A 19,545-nucleotide genomic window follows, 5' to 3' on the forward strand; every position below is an offset into this window, starting at 1 on the left:
TGTGTGTGTGTGTGTTGAAGGCTGGACACAGCCAGTAGCTCCACATACATACTGCTTTGTGGTTTTATGTATTTGCCTCCTGGAATGACAATACAGCCATGGGACATTAAGGTTTAAGAAGCCCTTCTTTCATTAAACAAACCGACAGAGTAGGGGCTTATGACTCTGGTAATTGAAACATGCTGTTTCACTCTGGACCAGAGCTCTATAAAGGTCCTTTCAGCCAGGCACACCCTTTGTGCCCGCAGTCTCTGGTCAGAAGTGAGTGTCGGCCCTGAGCCGGTGCCTCCCGCTGAGTGGGAAAGCCCTCTTGGCAGCCTTCCCCTGCAGTCCTGGCAGCCAGAGGTCAGGGGCTTTGCAAATCCTCCCCCCCCCCACCTCCAGGCTTTTGAAATCAATCTGCCAAGCAGAGACCTTCAGGGTGGTGCCAGCTGCCCTGGCCCCCAGCCTCCCTCCTCGGGGTTCCAGGGTCTTGTGCCACCAGCTGTAAATCTGAGGTGGGTTGGGAACGGGTGGAATGGTGAGCTGTGGCCAGCCAAGCCTCGTGGGGTGGGGAGATGCTTCGGTCTGCACTGTCACCCTGAGGACAGGAGTCCAGTGGTGTTAGAGGAGAGGCCAGGCGTGGGAGTTGATCCGAGGGGTCTGAGTCTGCCCCTGCCATTTTCCACGTAGCCCTGCACGTGGGATTCAGATTCCTTGTTTGTAAAATAGCTCATATTTGAGTCTGAGAGTGTTCGTGCAGGGCTAGAGTTAACACGGGAACAATGCTTAGAACTAGGTTAGGTATAGTCCTCTAGCCCTTGTAACTGACTACTTCTGTAGTTTGATTGTGAAGGAATACCACGCAGTATGCCTATGGAGTATGTCCTAGGGTTTTACTCTGTGAACAGACACCATGACCAAGGCACATCTTATAAAGGACATTTAATTAGGGCTGCCTTACAGGTTCAGAGGCTCAGTCTGTTATCATCAAGACAGGAAGCATGGCAGCATCCAGGCAGGCATGGTGCAGGAGGAGCTTAGAGTTCTGCATCTTCATCTGAAGGCTGCTAGCAGAATACTGGCTTCCAGGCAGCTAGGATAAGGGTCTTAAGCCCACACCCACAGTGACACACCTACTCTAACAAGACCACACCTTCTAATAGTGCCACTCCCCAGGCCAAGCATTTTCAAACCCTAAAAGTGTACCATGAAATACCTCTGGTGTACTGTCATGTAGCATCTCCATAGCACGGTGCTACAGAGGTACCCCCCGTGCAGTACTGTCGTAGCATGGTGCTATGGGATGCCCCTGTTCAGTGCTGTCATAGCATGGTGCCATGGCATATGCCCATACAGCATCTCCATAGCACGGTGCTATAGACTACCCCCATTCAATATTGTCGTAGCATGGTGCCCACGCAGGATCTCTACGGCATGGCACCATGGGGTGGAAACCCCTCATTAACTGATGGAGATACTGATTGTGTCTGCGACCCACTAGCTCCAGGTGTAACATCTCTTCTCCCCTTCTCTTCCTCTTCATGAAGATGTAGATGAGTGCCAAGACAACAACGGTGGCTGCCAGCAGATCTGCGTCAATGCCATGGGCAGCTATGAATGCCAGTGCCACAGCGGCTTTTTTCTCAGTGACAACCAACACACCTGCATACACCGCTCTAATGGTAAGTTCGGCCTGTGTTGACTGGGCATGCTTTCCAACCCTGTGGAAACATGGGATGCTCTACGTATGGATTCCAGGGGCCTAAAGGTCAGGGTGGGGGATTTCAGGGGTGACCTTAGTGGCTATTTTGTGCTACCAATGTTGGTTCTTTGTAAAAAAAATCTTTCTAGGTTCTTCCCTCTGCCAACTGTTGGTATTTCCCCTGTTTGTATGTGGTGGGTCCACACGTGGTAAATATGACCAAAGATGGCTTCCTCTTTGTTGGAGACTGGCTATGGCCAGGAAGACTGGGATTCATGTTCTCTAGACCTCTTTAAAAAAAGCTGGTGTCACCTTATGTCCCTTGAGCCTCTGGCAGCAGAGCTTATCTGCAGCATGTTCCTGGGTCACCAGCCTGCTGAAGGACCTTGGCATTGAGAGTCTGCTGCCCATGGAGGCCAGATGAGATAGGGTGACTGAGCAGGCTGAAGCTGGGTGGGCTAGGGAGAGAGCTGGTGACAAGCCAAGCCTAGTAGGTGAAAGTTCTTGGTGCTGTGTCACTAGTGGTCTGATGCTGAAGTTTGTTGAAGTTTGAACCTAGGACAGCAGGACCTTAAGGTGGGGCAGAGCTGGTCAGAAACCAACACATATATGGAACTTGGGCCAAGTAAACAGCAAAAGGCACCATCAGTTGCTAAGCAAGCTCCCAGTTCCAAGGCAGGACTGTGGACCACTGCAGAGAGGCCTGGTGGGATGGTGCAGAGAACCAAGGCGTTCTGGGGCTAGGCTGTCCTAAATAGTCAAGGCTGGAGGAAGTTAAAGAAGAGCCCACTGTTCCTCCTCCAAGACTGAGCTTTGACAAGAAGGGGGAGCTGGAGGTTTGAGACTGAAAGATGGGGGTAAAGAAGGCTCATGCTAAGCTCAGCTCAGCTCAGCTCAGCTCAGCTCAGCTCAACTCAGCTCAGCTCAGCTCAGCTCAGCAGGGCCCAGGTGTGAACCCAGAGCCTCCATCCCTCTCTGGGGATACTCTTCAGCAAGCTCTGAGCCTGAACCTCAGCTTCCTCATTCACAAGACAGGGGACATAGTTTTTGAGTCAGCAGGGTATCTGAAGCTAGAAGGAAAATCTAGTGTGACCTGCTGGCTACAAGAGGTTCAAAAGTGGAATTGCAGGACACTGTGGTTGGTTTCTGCTAGAAAATGATTCCTGAGAAAATAAAAGACAAACAAACACAAAAACAACAACAACCACCAAAAACCTTTGGTAAAAATATGTTGGGGCAGAAAACCAGAAATATTCTAGTAGATTCTTAGATTGTCTGGGTTTCTCTTGGCAGTTTCCTCGTAGACAAGTCTGGTGCACTGATCCTGCCATTAGAGTGTCCTCTCAAGGACATAAAGGCTGAACTCAGTGTTTCCCAGATGCTTGCTCCAGACACCAGAGCCACCACACAGGTGGCCTCAGGCAGACAGGTGCTCGCTTTGTTCCTGATAACCACTTAGCTGTGACACCGGGCAGAGCAGTCCAAGATGGGTGTAGGTGATGTAAATGAGGACCTGCATCCACGAGGACCATAAGAAGCAGGTTCATGAGACAGAAAAGGTCCTGCCTATGACGGGGAGGAGTCTCTCAGAGCAGCTTTGGGCCACACTCCAGGATCTTTACGTCTACCAGCGAGTGCAGGCTTTCAGTTCCTGGCTTTGGAGAGAGCCTTGGGTAGGCTGTGGTGAAGTTAATGCCTCTAGTATGAGAGAGGACAGAGGCAGGATGCAAGAGGGCCACTGTGGCTGGCCCTTCACCTTCTCAGTATTTGCCTGGCTTCTTCTGTCTTAGCCAGGGGACATGGGTTGGGGTGTGGGGTAACAGCTCAGGGAGAGCAGAGAATTGTTGCTGGAGCCCAGGCCTGAACACCACCACAGGCCGCTCATAGCAGGCTGGGCATGACTCCTCTGAAGAGGGAGGAAGCAAGGTCAGAGGAGCAGATGTGCTCCCTGTAACATTGCTCAGGTGACAAGACTCCTTAGAGAGGTAGCAGGTGGTGGGAGAGTGGCCAGTGCTGAAGGCCTCAGTGTAGAAGCAAGGTTGTACTGAGATCAAATCATGAAAATGAGCCCTGTGGAACTCTGAAGCAGTTCACTGGGCCAGGGGTGTGTGTGTGTGTGTGTGTGTGTGTGTGTGAGAGAGAGAGAGAGAGAGAGAGAGAGAGAGAGAGAGAGAGAGAGAGAGAGAGAGAGAGACTGTAGGAGAACTTGCGGACTCTAGAGACTGGAAGTGAGAGACTTGTATACTGGCTGGTATTGGGTATAGCCTTGGACACATAGTCCATTGGACCCAAAAGCTCCCATGGAATTTTAACAAAATTAGGAATGCAGATTTGGCAAAAAAAAAAAAAAAAAAAAACAAAAAAACAAAAAACAAAAAACAAAAAAACAAACAGGAGCAGCACTTCAAGCCCCAGCTACGCTGACTAGCATGTGGTCCAAAGAAGGTCCCTTGTCTTATTGGAAATTTTAAGTGGACTCTCCAGATTTTCTAGAATCTGGGCCATGAAGCCAATCCAAAAACTCATGGGTAATTTTTTGAGGCCACCTTGCAAGGCAAACAGTGACACTGTCCAGGCTTCTAAGAGGGTGGCACAGAGGGGACAAGGTGAACGAGAGACATGACTTAACTGTGCACAGTGCCTGGGAGAAGTCAGGACACGGGGTCCTGAACAGGCAGGTAGCCTACCTCGTAGATAGGTACAGTCTGGGTTTGTCGTGAGTACCCACTGTGGCGTCAGCCGTGGTGGTGAGCATTGTGGCTCAAAATCAGAGCCTTCCTCGAGGTGCTAGGTTGGAGCTCCTTGCTCCTCTCCATGACCTCTGATTCTGTGGCTCTTGAGAAGGCAGATGGATCCAGAGGCTTTGGCAAATTAGATTCCTCATGTTACCTGACTGGCTAATTGCCCTCCGGATCTCTGGGTTACCTCCTCCCTAACCCCCACTCCCACCCACCCACCCACCCAAAGCACAGACTGGTTTTGATTAGATCTATGAGGGGTAGGCCAAGGTCAGTCTGGGCTCCTGGCCCAGAAACAAGGCCACACAGCTCAGCCCTTCTGAGTAGCCTGACTTCCCAGGCGCCAGCCTAAACCCTGGCCTGAGGCTAATGGATCAGACCCAGGCTGGATTGAGAGGGTTAGGTTTTTGGCTTCAGATCCCCTGGGGCCTCTGCTGTCATTTCTGCCTCTTTAGGTCCTTTGGCTATTTAAAAAAAAAAAAAAAAAAAGTCTCAGTCAGCCCTCAGGGAAAGTACTTGGAAGCATCCAAGTGTAAAATCGTCCCAGGAGTGGGTGGGGTCGGGGGTAACATGTAGACAGTATGTAGACAGTTCCTTTTGGTCCAGGGAACTCTGGCATGGCTTGACTTGACATGGGGCAACAGCTCAGGCTGTGCTCAAGGGGAGGGAACACTAGGATTGTTGGAATCTGACTAGTCCTTCTATTTAGTACTTCCTGGTACCGGCTTTGATGCCCTGACAGCCCACACATCCCTCCGCTCAGCCTCTGGCCCAAGTGCCAACAATGGCTCCTCTTGCTCTAGCCCAAGGGCCACTCCAGATTCAGCCCAGCCTCTGCTGCACCTGGCCACACACCTTGGACTTTCTACCTCTCCTACCCCTGCCCTTTCTAGCCTTAAAGTATGTTATGCTCATGCCCCAAGAAGATACAGCCTCCTGGGTGGCCTTCCCTTCTCCTCAGGGAAGAGGTTATTCCTTCAGTCTAACCAATACTGGCTGGATCTGGAAGATCCTCTGAAGGCCACAGACTCAGCTATGTGAAGAAAAGGTGACACTCTCATCTCTCCACTTAACTGATTCAATTCCTTGTTCACAAGCCTTCGGATCTTAGATTGGGATCATGTGATTTTTCCCCCTTTGGTCTAAAACAAGATTTACTGTGAATTCCTCTATGACTTTAAGCTAAGACAAACATCTTGGGGATTCTGAATTTTTTACTTTTCTCTGGGGTGACCGATGGAGCCGTCATAACCATGGCCCGCCGTTGAGTACATTAGTGTTGTCGTGAGCATCATCATCCTGACCAAGATGGCTATGACGCTGAGATGCGCCTGCTTCTTGTGCAGGAAGCCGTACCTCAAGGCTGTGCTTAGAGCCTCACTAGAGACCTGCTGTGGGCCAGCCTTGGCAGGGGCTGGAGGCAACACAGTGTGAGGAAACATCACCTTGTTTCCAGACATAGGAAGTAACAGACTCACAGGGGTTTTCTCAGGAGCTGTATGTAGCCAAACCCAGCCCCAGGGCCACCTTTTTAAGTTTGGGATGGCTCTCTGCTATGTTCTCCAGGTTCACCTCAAAATCACAGGCTCCACTGATAGACTAGCCTTGGCCTCCAGATTGGCTGGCAACACAGTTGTACCCTAGGATACCTGGCTCCCTTCGGAGCTCTTGTCCTCCATGCTTGTGACAGGGTGCACAGCTCTTTGCAGCGAGAGAGTTATTAGGGACAGGGACACTGTTCACCACAACTCTCAGTTCCAGGGCAAACTCAAGTCTTTGGGAGGGACAGAGCAGGAGGGAGGGAAGACAGGTATGAACAGGGCTAGGTTGCCCTGGCAGTGGTGGGTGGGGTGGGCATCCATTGTTGGTACATCCTCAGGTCATTGCTGTAAATATGGAGTTAGCGCTGTCTATGCTGGGCATGGGTGGACAAGTAGATTCAGAGATCCTATCCAGTTGGGATAGGGGCACACCACAGACAGGCCAGCTATGCCTGGCTTTCTCTGGGATCTACACTAGACTCAGCCACGGGACAGGCAATATTGTAGACCCATGAGCATGGAGCTGACCTGAAAACATTCTACATCTGGCTGAGGGCCTTCTGCATATGCACATGTGTAAATGAATGCAGAGGACCCTAGTGTGCTCCCTCCATGACACTCCCCTAGGACTCTGGGCCACATGAGGCTCAAGACTTGGCCTTCAAGAGCAGTATTGGCACTTTAGAAGATCTCTCCCTTTGGTGAGTTCATGCGGCTGGGCACATGATGCTGCACACGTGACTTGTGTGCTCACTGTGTGCTACTAAACACTTCCCTGTCACATCTGCATCCTCACATGGACCCATTTGCAGTTAGGAAACTGGAAAGTCAGGGAACTTGCACAAGTTTGCCAGTGTCACTGAGAGAATCTGCCAGTCAGGGTAATGGTCTCCTGACTCCTGGCTGGCACAGAGAGCAGACTGTGAGACACTTCCAGGAGTCCATTGTGCCTCCAAATGAACTATCTCAGAACACTTCCTTCCCTCTCAGCCTGAGCTGACCTGCCTTGTTTTCCCAGTTTGCAGTTTTTGCCATGAACTCAGTTATACAGACAGCGGCCCCTAGAGACAGAAAATACGTGTTGCTGTTTGTCCCCAAGCTGAATATGTCCAAACTGCTGGGCATCAAGTGAACGTGTGTCTTTTGATGCTGCTACTGCTGGCAGTCATACGCCACCGATCTGTGGCAGGTCTGGCCCGGAGGGTCAGAAGCCGTTTCAGCCGTGTAGGAGTCCAAGTCAGAGGCTGAGTGGCTCTCAGATTGTTTAGAAGGTGCCACAGCTCTGGGTTCGCCATTTACCATGCTCACGGTTTCTAGATACCCTTGTGTCTCAGAGGGTCCGGTCGTGTGAAAACTGGCCTTGGGTTAAACCTCACTTGGCTCTTGTGCTCACCAAGCCACACGGGAAGCAGCTGGGGCTCAGTTGGTTTTATCTGGAACTTTGGAAGAGTAAATACCCCCCAATATAACTGAAGACAAGTAATAGAAATATTAATGACATTTTTGTTGTGAAATAATTCAAGATTCACAAAAGTTAAAAATACAAAGCCGGGCGTGGTGGCGCACGCCTTTAATCCCAGCACTCAGGAGGCAGAGGCAGGCGGATTTCTGAGTTCGAGGCCAGCCTGGTCTACAAAGTGAGTGCCAGGACAGCCAGGGCTACACAGAGAAACCCTGTCTCGAAAAAACCAAAAAAAAAAAAAAAAAAAACAAACAAAGAAAAAAAACAAAGTCTTACAGAGAGTTTGGCAGGTGCCCTTCATCCAGTTTTCCCCAAAGGCAGCATCTTAGGTCACTAGACAACAATCTCAAGCCAGGAAGTCAACATGGGCACAGTGTGTGTGTGTGTGTGTGTGTGTGTGTGTGTGGTTTTGTGCCTTTTGGTTAGGTTCAGATTCACATCAATACCATGGTCAAGAATTCACATTTGGGGCCAGTGAGATAGCTCAGCAGATAAAAGGTCCCACCACCACGTCTGTGACCTGAGACAGAGTCCTGGGACCCACATAGTTGGAAGGAGAGAACAGATTCCCTGCAAGTTGGCCTTTGACCTCCACATCTATGTTGTAGCACATGTGTCTATGCCCCTGCACACATGTAATAAAAGAAGAACTTGCATTTAAGAACAACTGTCCTCTCTGCCCAGCGCTGATGGGCCGGAATGATGACTTGAAAGGACCTTATCATTTAAAAGCCAAGCCAGTGCTTTTCTGAGCGTGAAAGGAGTCACTCGGTAATTGTAGCAGAACAGTGAATACCCACTGGGTCATCCAGGGAAACTGAGGCTTATGGTCTTCAGGGATGCTTCACTGAACCTTAGCCTTGAGATGCTACTGCCAGTGTTGAGTCCTTGAGCCTTCTGACATGGACACTAGCCACTCCCATGGCACAGACAGAGTCAAGAAAATTCTAGGTCCAGGGTTCTTGGCTCTTTGGAGTAGTAACAAGACTAGAACTGAAGGGGTCTGAGTTCAAGTCCTGATGACTACCTCCTAGGCTACCCCATAGTGTTTAAAGGAAACATTGCCACGCCATGGCTTCCCATTTTTCTTTTGGGGAAGAAGCAATGGGGATCTCGAGAGAGGAATATCTTCTACCCATCATTCTTGCAGCTGATTCTGGCCCTGTGGTACCCAGATGTGCGCAGGCCTGGGTGTGCTATACTGGTTGATTGACACATGCCCCAAGGAATAGATCTGAGGGACCAATAGGCTAGTCAAACTGGGGGTACCAAGAGTAGTCTGGAGCTGGGGACCTGTGGAGCGAGGGCTGGAGAAGCCTCAAGAGCTGGCAGCTAACTAGGAAAGGGACAAGCTGTCATGAATGGACTGAGGGCCAGCATGACATGGTAGGATTCTGCAGGGCTGTTGGGGTTAGGAAGAAGATGGGGAGAACAGGAGTATGTGATGGGAAAGAGATAACAAGGGGTTAGTGGGGTCATCTGGCCATACACCAACAGCCTGAAAAACAACCCAGGGCAAAGAAGCTTAGGACTTCTGGCCAGCACATTGCACAGGTTTCTCTGTCATTTTTTTTTCTGGAAGAATATCAAGGAGAATACTCAGATACCACCCTCCAGTGCCATCTGATTGAGGGGCCCCGAGCCTGGCAGAGTGGGTAACCAGTGTCTACCCTACCATGTGCACAATGTAGCCTCACTAGCGGGGCTTGCTCTCACCCCGTCCTAGGCCTGACACTTTGTTTGCATGATTGCCTTTGAGTTGCTCCCTGCCTCACCTAGACCATGAGTCCACTGCCTCCCTTCCCCCAGAGCCGTTCACCCTTTTCCACCCTGTTGGGTCAAGCAGATGCAGCTCCATTGTCCAGCCTGTCCCCTCACCATCCCCATGTTCTTTAGCATCCCTATTGGTGGCTTTGTGGCCTATAGGAGAGGGTGGCCCCAGGAGCCTAAAGCCACTCTTTAAACTGCCAAAAGCAAGAGAGACAAGAAATTGTATTTGACAGGAGTTTGGATTTTTGCTCACTCAGTCTCGAGATGTAGATGTAGGAGGCACATTTGATCATAAGAATCCTATCCATCTTAGGTAGGACATGGAGATGAGGCAAGTGGGGAGCTGGGCCACACTCCCAGCCATTCCTTTGGTACATGAGTATGGAACAGGATGGCTTGAGGGGAGGTGGCAGGCAGGTAGTTGAGAGGAAGTAGGTAGCCAAGAGGAAGGTGAAAGGGAAGTGACTGGGGAGGGGGTGTGACAGGGTGCTTGACTGGAAGTGACAGGAATATGGCTAGTGGGAAGTTGACTGAAAGAACATGGCAGGGGGTGGTGAAGGGGAACATGACAGGAAGATGGCTGAGGGGAAGGTGACAGGAAAATGGCTGGAGGGAAGGTGGCAGGAAGATGGCTGAGGGGAACATGACAGGAAGATGGGTGAGAAGAAGGTGACAGAAAGATGGCTGAGGGGAAGGTGACAGGAAGGTAACTGAGGGGAACATGATAGAAAGATTGGTGAGGAGAAGGTGACAGAAAGATGACTGAGGGGAAGGTGATAGGAAGATAGCTGAGGGGAAGGTGACAGGAAGATGGCTAAGGGGGAGGTGACAGGAAGATGACTGAGAATGTGACAGAAGGTGTCTGAGGAGGAGATGGCAGAATGGTTGAGGAGAAAATGACAAGGTAACTAATGGGGAAAATGATAAGAAAATGGCTGACGGGAGAGGAGACAAGACGGTAGCTGATAGGAAAGTGACAGACATTGTGGAGGCATGGCAGGATAGCTGAGAAGAAGGTGACAGGAGACTAGTGAGAGGAGGTGACAATATAAGAAGAGAAAGTGACGAGAAGATGTCTGAGAGAAATGTGACAATCTTTAAGAGGAAGATCACAGGTTAGTGACTGAAGGGAAGTTGGTAAAGGAAAGGCTGAGGGAGAAGTAACAGAAATATGGCTGAGGGAGTGTGACAGAATGGCTGAGGAAGAGGTGACAGGTAGGTGACTGACTGTGAAGTGTCAGGATACTGATTTGGAAGGTAACAGGAGCATGGCTGAAGAGAGCATGTGAGGCTGTCTGAGGCAGGTGTGAGACAGTTCTCTGCCGAGAACCTGCCTACCTCAGGTTTACACTTCAGACATAGGTGCTGAATATTTCAGTGGCGGGGGCCTCCAAACAAGGCAAAGCTTTGTTCGTTTGCAGCCTAAAAACTTGGGAGTCAGCAGGACCAAGAGAAAAGTCAGTCTATTTTGTTTTTTCCAGATATGGCCCAGGGCCTTATACGTGACGGCCAATTTCCTACATTTTTAGAAGCTGAAAATGCCAAGTCCTGCTCAGAATCTGGCTTGGCGTGTGATTAGTTCTTTGAGGATGGCTTGTACAGAGTACCCTCCCCTCCCTCTCCTGTGTAGCTGACTCAGACCCAACCTCTGCTGGGATCTGAAAGGGTCTGAATGAAGGGGGGCGCCACCCACTCATTTGCTCAATCTATCCATAGCAAAGACAAGCATGCGTTGTCCTGGTCCCTTTCTGCTGTTACAATGACTCAGGATTAGTTCTGTTTTGTTCTGTACCATTCTGAAGGCTATGAAGTTGAAGGACTTGGCTTCAGAACATTCCATATCTGGTGAGGGCTTCTACGCCACACAGATGGTGCCTCTTTCTGTGTCTGAATGTAACAAAAGGCAGGGGGCAAAGGGCCTGGGCCTGGGCCTGTTCTTAATATTATCTCACCCCTGAGACCCACCAGTCCAGTCGTTCAGAAGGGCTCACTTTTTAAACCGCTATACGAAGTGTTCTGTTTCCGTGTGAATTTGAAAGGGACTCGCATGCTTCCTACATGTTGGGATTAGGAATGAAACATTTCCTTCCAACCAATAACAATCAGACTCCTGAGGCATGGGAGCAAGGCCCTCCCTGGCATACCCTGGCCATGGTCAGGGATGTAGGAAAAGTCAAGCTCGCCTGCTTCTGGGAACTGAACCCACTATATATGTGGGGGCACTTAAAGACAGGGAAGGCTGGATTTCTGGTACCCTTCCTCACTTCCAGATTCTGATGAGCAAAGCCCCCAGACAGAGCCTGTCTGTCCCACATGGGAATTCCCAACCAAGCCGTGGCGTAGCATCCTGTGAGCATACACAGCTAGCAGGCTCTTGTCAGTTTCCCAGATATGGTTTTCACATCTTGGCAAGCAAGCCAGGCCTGTGCTCCAGAGACCCCACTGTAGCTCCTGCAGGGCCAGGGTCATCCCCCGCTCTGTTTCAAGGCCTTCTATCACTGGCTATGGGAGCTGGGACAGGCCACATAGCATTGCAGGCTCCTTGAACGTTCTCATCTGCTACAGACCAGGTGGGTGGGAGGACGGACATCCCTGCCACTTAGCATGGAGATTTATGGTGCTACTGGAAGAGGCCTGGCCTGGTCCTGTGCGGTCTGGAATGGCCCTCAAGGCGGAGACAATAAATCCATCCCATTATTTTTTATGAGCCTCCCACCCCATAAACAACTCCTTTGGCTGGTAAGCCAGCTTCACGTTCTTCTCCTGGTCTGGCCTCAAGCTGGCGCCAAGGGCACCACGGGGCTGACTTCTCAACGCCAGCAGGGGACCTTTCCGAAAGGCTATAGGCCCTTGGGGGTCCTCAGGAACAGATGGTGGAGGATGGAAGGTGAGCCACAGTTCAGAGGATACCAAAACAAGAGATAGGCCACCTGGCCTTGGCTCTCTTCTCATCAATAAGTCCTTGAGCCTTAGTTTCTTGCTAAGAAAGCGAAGAAAGGGACAGAATTGTTCACGCAGATGAGAATGAGGTTGTGTGCACAGGTTGCATCCCTCGGGAATGCCCATCCCTGGGCTCCACTGCACTGTGTCGACAGCATCATATACAGCCATGAGCGTCACCACTGAGCATGACTGGGCCTGGCATCGTGCCTGGATTTTGATGGCTCCTGAGTATAATCTGACTGTTAGATACTGTTATTCCACTGGTGCCATGCAGAGAGTTCTGGCCATAGAAAACTAGCAGAGGCTGGTTCTACAACCCAGGTCTGACAGCTTGACCATATATACGCCTGAACAAACAAGTGGGCAGAAGGATATGCAGGCTAGGCCCCCTGAGACACAGAGAATCCCCGTATTGCCATGTGTGCTCCCCTCTACCTGAGTCAGGGCTGCCAGCTCTCCCTGAGCCTTCATGCACCCAATCTGTCTCCCTTGACCCTCTCTCAGCCCCCCACAGGGCTCTAACTCGGACCTCCTCAACCTGTCCTTGTCACAGACCAGCCCCCGCACTCTCCATGTCCCTGTCTCCCCACACTGCTCCCTCTGTCTGGAGCTCCCTGTCTGGCCTGACCATTGCTCCCTTGAGAACCTTTTCAGATGTCTGGGCTGTGTGTGGCTTTGATTTATAAAGTGCTTTCCTATTCCTTGTGCTGAAGAGAGCACAGCCTGGAGAGGCCACTCAGGGACACCTAGCATTGACTTCCCATGGATCTCTGGTTCGGTTCAGCCAGGACTTACACCTATGCTATGGCCATCAGATCAGCTCATCTCCCCAAGACCCCCCCCATCAGATCCCTCCAGCAAGGCCTTCCCTGCTTCATCTGTCATAAGTACAACAGCCTCGTCTACCTTCATCACATAAGCTGGCTTCTTCAGGAGACACCACTGTTCTCCAGCTCAGGCCTTGACTCTTAGCCCACCCAGTAACCCTGCCCCATCCCATTCTGCCCAGCCCACCCCACCTCTGCATTTACACCTGTGTTTAGTTAGTACCGCCTTTAGATTAGATTAAATGGTAGGAGTAGCCTGTGATCTGAACTTTGGGTACAGAGAGGTTCCCCAGGTGGTTTGAGTGCCTGCTTTTCTCTCAGGGTTTGGTTGACCACAGCTGCCCTATAAAAAAGGAGATCACAGATAGAGACCTGGGGTCCTCCTGCTTCAGGTGTGGGGCCAACTGAGGGGTGACATGAGGCAACCTGTCCACGTGACTTTCTTTAGAGATCCGGTAGGAAGGGATAAGGTCAATGAGCTGCCACGGGAGGCTTACTATTTTACGTGTAAATATGACCCATACCACTGTCTGAGATCCAGCCTAACTGGGTGTGCCCTGTGGCTGTTTGCTGGAGAGTGTGGCCCACTGGGCTGAAGGCCAGCTCATCTTAGTGCATCTCTAGGCCGGACCTTCTCCAAAACAGCCTCCTGGTCCTTGGTGAGGCCTCAACTTGGTTGTGGTGACACCTAGTGACCAGCCCGAGAAACTTCAAGAGGTGAGGAGGGAGGTGAGATAGGCCTGCATCTCAGAGGGACTCTCTTGAAGCTCCACTCCTCATGCCCATAATCACTCCTAAGAGAAAAAGGATTTCAAGCCTTCCCGGTTCACGGGTAGGAAGCTGAGCAGGTTATAAGAACACACTGCAGAAGACCTCAGTGAGGGATGGACCCAGACCACCCTCCTCTGCCACAGATCCCCACTGGCAACTGCACATCTGGCCACATGTGTCTGCGAACATCTGTCCTTCCCACTATATATGAAGAGTGCCCTGCTTCCTGGAAGCAGCTTTCTCGGAGTCCCGGTGATCAGACAGGCCAAGGCACATCTGAGGTGCTGGACTGTTCCCCCATCTCATCCAGCATGGCAGGAGCCAACCATCCATAGTCTCAGCAGGCAGTGATCACTGAGGGGGCCAATCAACCGCCCCCCCAAAGGACCCAGGGGCTGTGCTTCTGAGGCTCTGGTGCAGAGGCACTGAGTCCTTTAGGAGGGCAGAGTACTTCACAGGCAGAAGGGATGATGAGACAGCCTCTGTTCTGTGTGACACACTCAGGCGGGACCCAAGTCCCTGAGAGGCCCTGAGGGAAAAATCTCTTCTCCCTGTATGTTCCAGATGAAATAGAGGGGAGAAGATGAGGAAGGCAGGATAGGGTGTCTCTTAAGGGACCATAGATGCTGCCGACTGGGGACCAGAAATGAGAAGTGAGTGAGTGTTAGAGTGGCCACTGGAAACTGCTGGAGCTGTGGTATTTCTAGCACTCAGCCTCCAAGATGTCCAGTTAAGGAGATCAGCAAGAGGAGGTCTGGGTGGGTGAAGCTACAGTCTCTGTTCTGCCCAACAGTGACTCCCTGGGCTCATGAGAAGCTGGGGTCTAGGCAGCAATTGCCAGAGCCCCTCTAAATCTAGATTTGCCCAAAAGCAGGCTGAAGGGCTACAGGTGAGGACAACTCCCCACCCCCACCCCCGCTCCCACACACACGTAATTTTTTTCTATGAAAGCTTGACTCATATGGTCATGTGACAGTAGACTTTTGACCCACACTCCATGGACAGATGCTGTTAGACCTGTTAGGGAATGCTCCTGTCTCGGAAGGACAGGTAGTACCCCAGCTTACATCCCTCTAAGGCTGGCCTGGAAGTTGGCAAGATGACATATCTGTTGGTTAGCACAAAATATGACCCCCAGGCAGACACCCCAAGGGCCCTCCTCATCCTCTTTCTTCCCCAGGTCAGTCCTGCGCTCCCGCCATCACCTAGCCTCTCTGGGGTTCTTTCTGAGACCACAAGCCGGGTTTCCTTTTCCTTGATAGGCTGGGGTAATTCTGGGCTGTGGACGTCCCCTAAGGTCCCAGCCTCTTTCTTGGCACTTTTACTTTCTGTTGAGGAAGCAAAGGAAGAGCAAACCCTTCCTCCCGAGTTGGAGGGGGAGTGGGGGGTGGGGGTAGGGCAAGGCCATTGTCCTCCTCTGTGTTTGAGGGACAAGAAATGAGAAAGTGATATTATTGATGATGTTGCCATAGCAATGACCCTTGGGAGGCAGACATTCCAACTCTAACTGGGACAAAGGTGCCAGACCTGTGTTGGGGGAATGTGACATGCACACTGGTACGGCAGGCAAGGCACACATGGAACCATCTCCTAACCTGACAGCTGCCCTATAGAAGAGTCTCTGGTGGGAAAGCACCATAGGGCCTCTCAAAGGATCCAGGGAAGGCAATGGAAAGAGACACTGGGCCAGATGTGGCTAGACACATCTTCCACCACATCGACCCACATGCACGGGTGGTTTGCAACGTGGGCATGCCCCCTTCTCAGACTTGTAAAGAGCAAATGCAGTGTAGTGGGGTCTTCGGGCCATGCATCTCATCTTCCAGAGAACTCTAGGCCAGAGGTTCTCAACCTTTCTAATACTCTCATGTTGCAGTGACCTCCAATTATAACATTATTTTTGTTGCTACTTTGTAACTATACTTTTGCTACTGTTATGAATTGTAATGTAAATATCTGATAGGCAGGATATCTGACATACACTCCTCCAAAGGGGTCTCAACCCATAAATTGAGAGACGCTGGTCTAGGAAGAGACTATAAAAGAGCTCCCTAATAAACCTCCACCCTCCCAACCGCTTCTTTGTCCCACTTAGGGTTCTGTGACAGCTTTCCCCTAGCTCCTGGCTTGAAACCCTGTCTCTCTAAAGCATGCAGTGGTCCCCTTGATACATGCACTTCACCCCTCTAGTCGCAGCTTCCCATGGCTTCCTCCTGCCTGGGTTGAGGTCCAGGGACAACTTTATAGTCACTTGTCCCGCCTCAGAAGCCAGACCCATGGTCTTGTAATTCTGCCCATGAGGTGAAGGTGAGGCTCAGACACGAGGGAAGTTGCTCATAGCATGTGCTAGCTCCTTTTGGCAATCGATGTGGCAGCTAAGGACCTTGTCTCCCCATTATACCCCGCCTGGCCTAGCACTAAGGAGACACTCAGCCCAAGTTTGCAGAGCATAATTGGATTTGGATGGGTCAGATCAGATTAGCCTTGAGCTGGCGGGCACCGGGCACGTGAACACCAGGACTTCCGGGAATGACTCTTGAATTCTTGCAACTCCTCTGTAGCGGGAAGCAAGCAGGCTTTCTCTGAACTTGGCACATGTGGCTCCCATCCCTACACCTAGGGAGACGTGTAGGAAAGCGTGGGGTTTGCAACCCTCTCAGGAGCAGACGTGGTCCAGGTAGAGTAAGCAAGGCCTACCGTCCTGAGTCGCTGGGGCTATATACTAGGCTACCTACCCTGGCTGGGGAACCATCTGTAGCCAAAGTTGCCAGCGCAGCCATGCAGAGGCCAGAGGCTGGGGAGCATCTTCCAATGTGGAATCTGAACCACATCCGTGAGTCAGGAGTGGCGGGTACCCAGTGCTTCGAGTGCCTACTGCAAACTTGTGCCTCTTGGGCCTGCATTCTCCTTGATTCTAGAAAATATCGTTTTTTGGTGAAAACCATTATGTTTGCGTGTGGTGAGTTTTAAGATGTAACTTTTAAATCCAACAAAGATTTTAACTGTATGGCTTGGTACGGGAGCCTGGGATAAGAGACTAAGCTGAGGAACCTTGGCTTTGCCCCAAGGTTACAGTGGGGGACAGAGGCCTTTCACATGTGTGTGCTAGCTCATGAACACACACACACACAGACAAACACACATCAGTTGTAGAGCAGACTAAGAGGAAACTTTTGAAATCTTCTGGCTGCATCCTCAAGACCAGCTCTGTGGCTCCCTGGTCCCTTCCTGCAGCCACACCACTGACCATCGGCTGCAGCAACCACAGTGATGTTGGACCACTGCCCCAGAGTCTCTCCAGGGTGTGACCCCTTAGCTCATGACTAGAGTCTGGACACTGGAAAGGAAAAACTTGATGGCGACAGATCCTCAGGAGGAGAAGGCATGGCAGTTTCTAAAGCATAGCTCTCTGTGGTCCAGGGTTCGGGGCCACACCAGCTCCTCAGGGCCACATTCATGGCTGGCTGGTGATGTGTGAGGCTTCACAGAAGTTGCAATTCTTTGGCTAGAAATGGAAATTCAATCTCCCTTTCTTCACCTCAAATAAGCTGAGCTAAACAGAGCCTATGGGCTCTTCCATGCCTGGAACAATAAACCAGGTATGTTGGGGTATTGATCTGGGCTAGCTCGGGGCAGCTCTGCAAAATCACTGTGGCCTGGAGGATAACCTGGGGGTCAAGAGGCTTTATGTAACTGATGGATGGACTCAGAGGTAGCCTTTTCAGAAGTCATTTATGGAAGACAGGATGAAGGAGCCAGGAAGGGGAAGCTAGGGGATACTGCGGGCAGTATGGGATTGTGGGCCCCCAGGAGAATGTACATGGGAACAGCTGAACTGCTGGAGAGCTAGAGGAGCAGCCACATCAGCAAGGAGTAAGCGTGACCTAGACTGTGAGCTGCCCACTGAGAGTGCCCATCCTGAGTCAAGGAGGCTGCTTGGTAGCCAGGTTCTTGCCAGGCAGGGCATCCCAGGAAACTAAAAGTGGCTGAATGACCGAGAAAGTTCCTATCCTGAAGCCACCTCTGCATCTGCCTGCCAGCACCCATCAGGGAGCTAGCTGCCTCTCACAGATCTGCAGGAGCAGGCCAGGGTCCACAGAGGTAGTTGGACTGTTGAATGCCAGCCAAGCACTGGGCATCTTCCTGGCTGTGTGTGGTCTTGGTGAATGTTTCTACCTAACCCTCAAGGATGAGGGTATCGGTGTCATGCATGTTTACGGGTGAGGCTCAGAGACGGGAAGGCACACGGCTTATGGGGAAGCCAGACTGATGTCCACACCTCCTCAAACCTACATGGGCTTTCTAATGAAGCTGCATGCTGGGATTGGCTCATACTGGGTCAGGAGCAACCCTGGTTAGTGGTGACCAGCTGAGGTGTGAGTGTTTGTACAGAAATAGGTTGTGGCCACAGGTCACCTCCCTCGCGGTAACTACAGAACAGGGGCCATCAGGCCTCCGTCACCACCATCAGGCTTGGGTGCTGTTGAAAATTGAGGAGAGGAAAGGGGTGGTGTGACTTCCTTTGGTGCCTTGGGTGTTTTGCCTGTCTGTCATGGGTCAGTAAGTCAAAGGCAGTTGGTCAGCCTCTCTCTGCACTGCTATTGCAGCTTGGCTTGAACTGATGAGCAAATCAAAGGGAGGAAGAAGAGGAGATCGTGATAAGTCAGGTGTTGAACAAAATGGGGCTGCAGTTCATTTCCATCTGTAAATTCACTTTAGACTGCTTTTTTTTTTTCTTACCTTTATCACAGTGCTGGGAAAGAACTCGTGGCTGCTGCCATGCTAGCCAAAGCACTCTACTGAGCCACACCTCCAGCCCCAGACTTTCTTGGTCTATAGTATAACTGCCAGAGACTTGTCCCTTGAAACATGTCCAAGTTATGAACGGCCCATGTACAGCCCACCGGGTCACAGTTACGCTCTCTTGCTTTGTACCAGGACCCAGTGTGGCCCCTGAGGAAGAGATGTTACCACCTCAGGGGTTTCTTCCCTCCCCCAGACAGCTTCACTCACCGAGTTCTTTCAGCTGGAGGTGACATCGGGTCCCAGAGCCAGTGTGCAGCACACAGCGGCTCTCTGCCCTTTGATCTGCCTGTGGCCTCTCGATAGGCTTGTGACCTGCAACCCCTCACTTGACCCCCTGACCTCATAAATTCTGGAAACTCCTCACAAATCACCAAGAAGATAAACATCAACTGGAGTCATCATAAGGAGGTCCAAGCAATGCCAGGCAGACAGGGAGGAAACAGAGCTTACTTAGTGGATACAAAGGTATCATGGACCCATTGGCAGCTGAGGAGAGGCCAAATGGTCCCGGCCGATGTTACACACCTAACCCTGCAATCTGATGTCAAGCAGGAGCTGTGCCTATGGGTTCAGAGACGTCATTTAGACTGTACCTTACAGGACCCAGGCGCTGTGGCAGAATGCACCTGTGGCTAAGTGTGTTTGTGCACACACATGTACATATACATGCGAGTGCTGCCTGCAGTAGCTGACCAAACACACTCACCATTGCACTGGGATACTACAAGTCATCTCTCCACAGCCTGGGGCTTTTCTCTCTCCCGCTTTGGCTGGTCTCCAACCTCTGTCTTGTCTGTCTCTCTTCTCAGAGGGTATGAACTGCATGAACAAAGACCATGGCTGTGCCCACATCTGCCGGGAGACGCCCAAAGGTGGGGTAGCCTGTGACTGCAGGCCCGGCTTTGACCTTGCCCAAAACCAGAAGGACTGCACACGTAGGTAGACGGAGGCAAATGGGTCAGACACCCCCACGCGTCTCCTACCATTGCTTTTGTGTGTGGCG

The 19,545-nt window shown here is 51.2% G+C and overlaps 1 protein-coding gene across 2 annotated transcripts in view; it reads left to right on the top strand.

The window, feature by feature from the left end:
• Positions 1 to 19,545, top strand: part of Scube1 (signal peptide, CUB domain and EGF like domain containing 1) — a 119,559-nt gene that overhangs the window by 46,827 nt on the left and 53,187 nt on the right. For both annotated transcript variants that reach the window (XM_021183319.2, XM_021183320.3), the window contains exons 4-5: positions 1,530 to 1,664; positions 19,352 to 19,477. In XM_021183319.2, the coding sequence (XP_021038978.1) occupies positions 1,530 to 1,664; positions 19,352 to 19,477 (261 nt within the window). The remainder of the gene's footprint in view (positions 1 to 1,529; positions 1,665 to 19,351; positions 19,478 to 19,545) is intronic.

This window comes from Mus caroli, unplaced genomic scaffold (assembly GCF_978045245.1).
Source record: "Mus caroli unplaced genomic scaffold, Mus_caroli_1 scaffold_16, whole genome shotgun sequence".
In the NCBI taxonomy this organism is placed as follows: domain Eukaryota; kingdom Metazoa; phylum Chordata; class Mammalia; order Rodentia; family Muridae; genus Mus; species Mus caroli.